Source organism: Elephas maximus, chromosome 4, assembly GCF_024166365.1.
Source record: "Elephas maximus indicus isolate mEleMax1 chromosome 4, mEleMax1 primary haplotype, whole genome shotgun sequence".
NCBI classification, from domain to species: Eukaryota; Metazoa; Chordata; class Mammalia; order Proboscidea; family Elephantidae; genus Elephas; species Elephas maximus.
This window is the reverse complement of record NC_064822.1, coordinates 108,366,652-108,375,738: the sequence shown is the minus strand read 5'-3', so window position 1 is coordinate 108,375,738 and position 9,087 is coordinate 108,366,652. Positions and strand designations below refer to the sequence as shown.

The window sequence follows — 9,087 nt, the reverse complement described above, 5'->3', positions numbered from 1 at the left end:
GTTTCATTCAGGTTTGCCGCCGGATGGGGCTAGGGGAAGGAGGAAGGGGCTTCTAATCCTCCAGAGGGAGGGGAGACACGGTCACCATTATCTGGCCTTGGGGCGGAGTATCTACCAGATTGTTCACATTGCTGAGACTAACTTCCTCATAGCATTTCCCTTGAGTGTTTATTATTCTAGTCTCTGTCCTTGCTTAGAGGCGTGTTAGCAAAGGCCCCTTCCTCTAGTATCCTAGCTTCAGGGTTCATTGGGTACTAGAGAAGGGTGAGGCTGAAGGAATAGCCCTATAGGGTCCCTATGAGCCAGAATTCACTCGATGGCAACGGGCTTGCTTTATTTTGCCATGCAAAGAAGAAATCTTAGAAATTTCAAAAAAATCAGTGCTGCCCAACGCTGCTCGTAGCAGTTCAGGAGCTGAACTGGAGGCTATGCATGGTTTCCTCCCAGCACTCTGCGTGGCGGGAGCGGGTACTAAACACCATGGCATGCCCTCTGCTCACCTGGCTCTCAGGTTAAAATAGCCCTGAAGCTGCCCTGCGTAGAACCTCAAATTCCCTGTTCCTGCTCCCAGTCCACTAACAGAGTATTTTTCTAAATAAACATTTTATTTCCGAGCCTGGGTATCTCTGGTTTGTTGCCGAGTAAATGCAGCCATTAACCCCAGGTGGATGGGCCTGGTGTCTGTGTGTCTGTTGACAAGTGACGGGTTGGGCTCAGAGACACTCTGTTCTGGGCCATCCTGATGGGAGAGCGTGGAGTGATTGGGGTGGTGCCTCATGGATGATTGCTGGGTTGGGCTAGAGGAGGGACTTTGATGCCCTGTTTTTCTGTTTCATTTCCAAATCCTGGAGTGTCTTTTAGCCAACGAGGACAATAACAACTCTCTTGACCTCCTGGCTTTGTAGAGCTGCAAAGTGCCTTCCTTCTCCAACTTTTGCAGGCAGATATTTCTTGGAGAAACTTCCTTCTCCACTGTCCAGCATCTCCAGGGGTTTCTGATGCTCTATCTGAGTGCCCTCTATCTTCTTCTCCCCTTAAATGTGACTCTTCTCCTTCCCAAACTCTTCTTCCAGGAAGCCTTCCTTGAATGATCCTCAGTGGCTTTGCTCAGGGTCTGCTCCAGGAACAGGGTCTGAGCCTCCTTCTTCCTTGGGCTCTGCACATGGTTGGGAGGCCTCTGAGGGCAGGGGTGTGTGTCGGGATAGGTCAACTGGAGCCAAGTGTCAGACACAGTCAGGCCAAGAGCATCTTGCTCTCCAAGGCCCAGCCCAGGCACAGGAGGGAATAAAAGTCTCGTGCCGAGGCTCCAGGGCAGGAACTCATACACCTTGACAGTCTGCCTATCTGTCTATAGCTTCGTGATCATCAGTCCCTGCCATGTCTCTCTCCCCATGCCGGACCCAGAGGGGCTTCAGTGCTCACTCGGCCTGTTCTGCTCGCTCAAGGGGCCGAGGCAGGGGCAGCTTCAGCAGCAGGAGCCTTAGTTCTTTCAGGGGGCGCCAAGGGGCCTCCAGTGGGAGGATCTGGGGGTCAGGAGAAAGGCTAGGGATGCAGTTTGGGGAAAGGAAGGGCAGGCCTGGGCTTTCCCTCTGCCCTCCGGGGGGCATCCAAGAAGTGACCATCAACCAGAATCTCCTGACCCCATTGAAGATGGAGATTGATCCCCAGTTCCAGATGGTACGGACCCAGGAGACCCAAGAGATCAGAGCCCTCAACAACCGATTTGCATCCTTCATTGATAAGGTGAGGGTCAACTCAGCCAAGCCCCTGTCTCTGTGTTCCCCTCAGAGAAGCTGCTCGTGATGGACTTGGGAATGGGGGAAGTCTGGTCTCCTTCTATCACCTTTCTAAATACTTCCCTGCAGCCGGGAAGTCCTCCCTGTGGTCTAACTGGAGTCTCTTTGGTTATTATGAGGCTTTGTTGTTCCATGCTTGGAGCTTAGGTTGGCCAGCATTATTCCTTCCAAACTCTTAGATGTGCTCAGGTTTCATGGAAGGCATGAGGCCCTGCCTCTGCCCAGGCTGGGTTGGGAGGCAGGGAAAAAGGGGGCTGACTGGAGGGTCCCTAAGGCTTTACTTTCCAGAGGCTCTGCCCAGAAAGTACCATGGGAGCCTCAGGGACCCTCTGCTTGGGCTGCAGGTTCGGTTCCTGGAGCAGCAGAACAAGGTGCTGGAGACCAAGTGGCACTTGCTTCAGCAGCAGGGGGTGAGTGGCAGCCCCCAGAGCCTAGAGCCTTTCTTTGAAGACTACCTGACCCATCTCAGGAAGAAGCTGGAGTTGCTCCAGAGAGAACGAGGTGCTCTGGATGCTGAGCTGAAGACCTGCCAGGACCAGGAGGAGGAGTATAAGGCCAAGTAGGCAAAGCCACTTTGTCAGCACTTTGCCATGGGGCCTGGGAGGCATGTGGGAGGACTCAGATTGTGTCTGTCAGCCAGAGCGTCTCCCCCATGCTGAGCTCACAGAGACACAGGGCTTACTGCCCCTTAAGCCCCCTCTCCCGTCCCCATTCCTTCTGAATCCCAGGATGCCCCACCTGCTGCAGGTAAAGTGGGCCCTGCAACCCCCTGCCCAGATCTGGAGAGCCTTGGAGGAAGGCCAGGGAGATTGCCTCAATTGGACTGCCTCTTGGTTCCAACAGGCCCCTGCTCCGAGGGCCCCTGTTTCTGGTCAGGGCTGGGAAGGGCTTATTTCAAAAATGCCTTGGTGGGTTTTTTTCTAGAGAAATTCCTGTTCAACAGGCTCTGAGCCAATGTGACTCAAATGTTCTCTGGTTTCAAAAGTGGAAGGGAATCAATTTAGTGGAACCATCCCCAGGCCGATGGCATGATTCACAGCTGGGTTGTGGTTCTGAGTTCCTCACCTAGGTCACCTGGTGGTGTGGAGAGAGTCCTGGACTAATAAGGAGCTTGGGTTTGGGCAACTATGAGGAAGGAGTAGCTGTTTAACTTCTCCCAGCCTCAGTTTTCATATCTACAAACTGGGAAAACGTCACCTGCTGTTGCTATTTTCTAGGGCTGTTGGGAGGATGGGCTTTTAGGTGGTGGTGGGTTCTGGAAGGGGCCCAAGATTGGAGCTAGGAGACCTGAATTTTAGGTCTGCTTTGGCCCCCTAGTCATCTATGGTATCTTGGGCAAGTCATATAAACCATTCTGATAAAACCCAAACTGCCTACCTTAGATGGTGGTTGTAAGTAGCAAGTGAGAAAAGGTATCTGAACATGTCTTAAAAACATAATGTGGACTTTTTGTCATTAAGGGACATGGGCTGAAAGAGTGGCAGAGGAAGGTAACTAGGACATGATAAGAGCTTCTTCCTAGGAAAGGTGGAAAAGGGGTTGGTGGTGTGTCCTCCTGTGGAGCATCTGAAGGAAAGGGTGGCTTCTTCTGGGAGGTCATGCTTGGAGGCAGGGGCATGGACTGTCAGCTCAGCACCTCAGGCTGGGCCCTTCTCTCCTTATTTGGCAGATATAAGCAAGAGGCCCACACACGTGCCACGGTTGAGAATGACTTTGTGATCCTCAAAAAGGTACCGGTGGGGGTCAGACGTTCCCCTCTGGTCCTGAGCACTCACTGTGCACAACGTCCGGGCCCAGCGTGGGGGGCCAGAGAGTGGGAGATCTTGTTGGAAGGCACCTTCAGGGAACCCCCAGGGACATGAACATCTACTGAGATGCTCAGACCACAAGACAAGACCCAGCTGAGGGGCGGAGTGATGAGCTCTGGGCGTCACTTTAGGAGAGGTGGGGAGGGAGCGGAGGAAGAACAGATTGGGATTTATCAAGAAAGGCTTCCTGAAGTCAGGAGTGGGGCAGTGTTGGGGAAAGGAGAGTGGGGCAGGGCTGGGCTGAGGAGGAAGGGGTGGGTCTCCAAGATGGGGGGTGGGTGTGGGGCAAAGTGTGAACAGAATTCCCAAGCCACAGAGTGGGGAAGGCAAAGAGGAACTGGGAGGTATATGGTGTCTGTCTCCCTGTCCCCAGGATGTGGATGTGGTCTTCCTGAGCAAGATGGAGTTGAAAGGCAAGCTGGAGGCTCTGAGAGAGTACATCTGCTTCTTGAGGCGTTTGTATGAAGAAGTGAGGATCCACCAAGGGTGGGCAGAAGTGAAGGGAGAGGGCAGGGTGGGTTCCTGGTGGTGAGGTGGGAAACTAGCGGGGAGACAAAACCCTATTAGGGTGACTTAGAGCCTGTGGCGGTCATTGGGCAAACAGTTTCTGAGGGCTTACTATGTGAATCTGTGGGTGATACAAATGGTTAATGTGCTCGGCTGCTAACTGAAAGGTTGGAGGTTTGAGTTCACTCAGAGGTGCCTTGGAAGAAAGGCCTGGAGATCTAATTCCAAAAAATCAGCCATTGAAAACCCTATGGAGCACAGTTCTACTCTGACACAAATGGGGTCACCATGAATCTAGATCCACCAAACAACAGTTAGTTGGTTACCATGTGGATTGCTAGGGTCTGGAGACACATCAAAGCGTAACAAGACAGAAATCATGAAGCTTACTTTCTACTGGGAGACAGACAATAAACAACAGACTTAATAAATAAGGAAACTCTAAAGCATGCTAGAAGGTGATAAAGTCTATGGAAAAAAGAAAAGTTACAACAGGAAGAGGAGAATTGAGAATGTAGGGAAGGGGCATAGGCAGGTGGCAATTTCAAAACAGGTGGTCAGGTTAGGCCTTCTTTAGAAGACAAAATTTGAGCAAAGATTTGAAGGCGGCGAGGAACAGAGCAATGCAGGTGAGTGTCTGGGGATTCCAGACAGAGGGAACAGCTAGTACAAGACCAGAGTTAAGAGCGTGCCTAGTGTCACTGAGGAAATGCCAGGAGACCATTGTGGCTGGTGCAGTAGCGTAGGAGGTGGGGGAGAGAAGTATGATGTGAGGGCAGAGAAGCCATGGGGACCAGGTGACAGAAGGCCTTAAGAGCTATTTGCCTTTGATGTTGAAGCTGCAAAGGTATTTAGAGACCACCTCCTTTTCAGATGAGGACACTGAGCCCCAAAGAGGGCAGGGGATGCTCAACGTCACCTGGGGTGAACGAGAGCTGCCCCCCTGACAGTGCAGGCAGAAAAACCTAGGCATCCTGACCACCTGCCTGGGGCTTCCAGAGAATGGTGGACACTGATTCAATCTTCCCTGTAGGAGCTGAGCCAGCTCCAGACACAGGTCAATGACACTTCCGTGGTGCTGTCCATGGACAACAACCGCTGCCTGGACTTCAGCGATGTCATCGCTGAGGTCCGTGCCCGGTATGAAGAGATCACTCGGACCAGCAAGGCCGAGGCCGAGGCACTGTACCAGACAAAGGTGTGTGGCCTGGGTGGGGGAGTAGCACTAGCTAGAACAGCCTGGGTCTCCATGCCCATGCCCCAGGTGGACACTCATCTCAGTCCCATTGGGGGAGTTCCAATGATTTGTCTGAAGGTCTTGGGCTGCTTGGGGTGACTATTTCCTACCCCTGTAGGTGGGAGGCCACCGAGGGAGAAGAGTTTAGACTTCTGCTAGCACATCTTATTATTTCCTGGTCCAGGTGTTTAACCCATATTCCAAATGAGGATGTAGGAGGGAAAACCCTGAGAACATGGTGTCTTCCTCAGTCTTGGGGTCAAAGATGGGAGTTCTCTCTACTAATGGGGTCACCTCTGCTCCCCTCTCAGTACCACGAGCTTCAGGCATCTGTCCAGCTTCAAGGGGACAGTATGGGGGAAACCAAAGCCCAGATCTCCCAGCTGTACCAAGCAATTCAGAGGCTGCAGAGTCAGATTGAGAACCTCAAGAAGCAGGTAAGCTTCTTGACCCCATGAGCCCTCCTGACCCCATGAGCCCTCCTGACCCCCTCTCCTCTTATCATTTCAGTCTTTCAACTCCCTCTCCAATTCCTAGTCTCTCTCTCTTCAGTTGCCACTGGTTTTGTGTTGAAAAATGTAATCGCTGGCTGGAGATTTGGGTAATTTAGCCTTCCTCTCATAAGTTCTAGCCTCTGCATTTTGGCTTTTTTGGGATGTTGCCAAAACCCCAGGGGGTACCATTCACACTCTAATCCATGTCCACGTGTATACCTTGCTTTTGATTTCTTGGGGAAAGGGTTAACTCAGCTCTTAAAAAAAATTTTTTTTTCTAAATTTTATTGTTGTTGTTGAGAATGTACACAGCAAACATACACCAATTCAATCATTTCTACATGTACATACAATTCAGTGACATCGATTACATTCTTCGAGCTGTGCAATCACTATTACCAGCCATTTCTTTTTCCTCCCTCATTAACATAAACTCAACGCCCCCTAAGGTTCCTATCTAATCTTTCAAGTTGCTGCTGTCAATTTGACCCCATATAGATAGTTCTTAAAAGAGCGTAATACTGCAGGCTGATCTTTTTACTAGTTTAGCTAAATAGTTCTAGATTTTAAGATGACTTCAGGGTCATCTCTTATCTCTTCTTTTGACTCCTACTCCTCAAGCTTAGCAGGGACTTGAAGGCCAAACACTGAATTTCTTGGTCCTCTGTTGAGGAAGGAGCCACTGGGTAGCGCAAATGTTTAAGTGCTTGACTACTTACTGAAAGGTTGGTGGTTTGAACCCACCCAGAGGCGCACTGGAAGAAAGGCCTAGCGGTCTACTTCTGAAAGGTCACAGCCTTGAAAACCCTCTGGAGCATAGCTCCATTCTGAAACACGGGGGGTCTCTATGAGTCAGAATCAACTCGACTGTAACTGATTAACTGGTACAGTATACCCGTGACTGGGAATCACAGCTGCACACACACAGCAACGGACTTCTCCTATGAGAGTCCCTCTGGGGGATATAGCTGCCCCCTTTGCCTATTCAAGCACAGACATAAACCGGGCTTCCTTGTGCGAGGCTGTGGGCTGCGGTAAGAGCAGTGGGCTGGACGTCAGTGGTGTGGAGTCAGGATCCCAGCTCTGCCACTCACCACCTTTCTGAGCCTCAGTTTTTTTCATCTGTAAAATGCTATTGATGTTCCTCATCCACAGGGTGTTTGTGTGGGAAAAAATAATGAGTGCCTTTAGGGAACGCCTTCTTTCCTGAGTCAAGTGTGAAGACATTTAGAAGACTGTCATACAACTCTGCTTCTGACTAGACAGGGATATTGCCTTTTCTCTAGGAGATTTCTATTAGATTGGAGAGGTAGGTACAGAGATGGTATTTTTTAAACCAGAATTGAGGCACAAGATTTGATAACAGGACAAAGTATGAAAAGTGGGCTGTCCTAAAAATATCAAGGACCCCTTGAGATTTGTAGGCAGTTATCCATATGGGACAGGAAGAACTTTAAGTACCTTAGGAGAGGCTCAGGTGCAGTGCTGAGGGTTGGGGAAGGGCAGAAGTAAGGGAGATAACCTCAGGACGTGGCAAGGGAGGTGAGGAAGCAGAAGAGGCAATAGGTTCCTTTAGAATGAGAGGCACCAGGGGGTGCCCATGGGTAGTATTGAGCCTGTGAGATTATAATCTACCCTAGTCTCACGTTATAACCACACCGAGTGCTTTAGGGGACTGTGTTGGGTCCATAGCCACTTCCTCCCTCATTTCCACCCTGACTCCCTACCCAGAATGGCAGCCTGCAGTCGGCCATCACTGATTCGGAGCAGCGCGGGGAGCTGGCCCTCAAGGATGCTCAGGCCAAGTTGGAGGAGCTGGAGGCAGCTCTGAGAAGGGCCAAGCAGGACCTGGCCCGCCTTCTGCGGGACTACCAGGAGCTGATGAGCACAAAGCTGGCCCTGGACGTGGAGATCGCCACCTACCGGAGGCTGTTGGAGGGCGAGGAGTGCAGGTGGGGGCAGGCTGGTGGGAGGGGGGATATGGGACAGTGACTGTGGAAAGGCGGCGGAGGAGGATTGAGTCCCTACACAGTGCTCTCCTTGCCAAAGGGGGTTCTGATAGCTTTCCTGACACCGTGATTCACTAAGGGCAGCCAGCACTGCTGGAAGGGATTTTACCTTGGGGACTGTAGACATTACCAGCTGAGAGTACAGGGGAGCTGCTTTCAGGCTCACGAGCACCTGGAGGGATGCATTTTCTGCAGCCTTTCTTAGAGTTTCCTCCTCTTGCCCTTTCTCCTCCAGGATGTCTGGGGAGTGCACCAGCCAGGTCACGATCTGTGAGTATCTGTGGACTTAGGGAGAGGGGTCCCCATGGGGAAATGAGGACCCTGCTGTGACCCTGGTGCATTCCTTGCAGCTGCCGTGGGAGGCAGCACCACGGTGCCTGGAGGAGTCGGTGGAGACCTGGTGGGCACTTGTGGACTCGGAGACAAGAAAGTTGATTTTGGGTCCAGTTGCTCCAGCATCGTGACTGGAGGCTCCAGTGTCATCCTGGGTTCTGGACAGGGCCCTGTGTTGGGCTCCTGCTCTGTGTCTGGCTCTCGCTCTGGCTCCAGCTCTAGCTCCAACTGCCGCACCATCCTCAAGAAGACGGTCGAGTCAACTTTGAAGACGTCCATCACATACTAAGTGAGCTGGCAACAGCTTGCTCCCACCTCCTTCCTGAACCAGTCAGGCCTGCTCCATCACCCCCGTCACTGGGCTCTGCCTGGCCAGCTCTGTCTCCACTGCCCACAGCCTGAGCCCCCCAGTAGGGTTCTGCAAAATCAATAAAGCCATACTGCTTTCCTCTCCAGACTTGCTGTCTGTTGCTCTGAATGCTTGCACATCTCATTTGTCTGTTGTCCACCCCAAGTTAAGGTGCATAGTAACCAGCCCTCCTCATCCAGACAGCCAGCCTCATCTTCTCCTCTTCCCCAGCCTCTGGGCTGAAAAACTCCTGGGTGGGCTTGACCAGTAGGAGGGGAGGGTGGAATCCCCCCACACAGCACTCTTCATGCTAAGGGGACTCTGACAGATTTACTGGCACTGTGAGTCACTAGGGGCAACCAGCTCTGCTGGGAGAGATTTTAATATTGCTCTGTCTGCAGCAGCAAGCCTGGTTCTTGATACTTTACTCCCACCTGTCATCTCTGAGCCTTAGCCTGCCTTTCTCCTGGGCATGAGGTGGCTCATGCAGGTTCATAATTGAGCACTGGTTCTATGCAATAGACCAAATATTGTCCTTTAGCGGGGAGGTCTCA

General features: G+C 51.7%; 1 protein-coding gene across 1 annotated transcript; it reads left to right on the top strand.

Moving 5' to 3' along the window:
• The first annotated feature begins 1,377 nt into the window (after positions 1-1,377).
• Positions 1,378-8,473, top strand: KRT78 (keratin 78). The gene is made up of 9 exons (XM_049883223.1): positions 1,378-1,743; positions 2,141-2,355; positions 3,466-3,526; positions 3,978-4,073; positions 5,145-5,309; positions 5,660-5,785; positions 7,574-7,794; positions 8,087-8,121; positions 8,202-8,473. Exons 1-9 carry the CDS (start codon positions 1,378-1,380, stop codon positions 8,471-8,473), a joined length of 1,557 nt encoding a protein of 518 aa, XP_049739180.1.
• Positions 8,474-9,087: the final 614 nt, after the last annotated feature.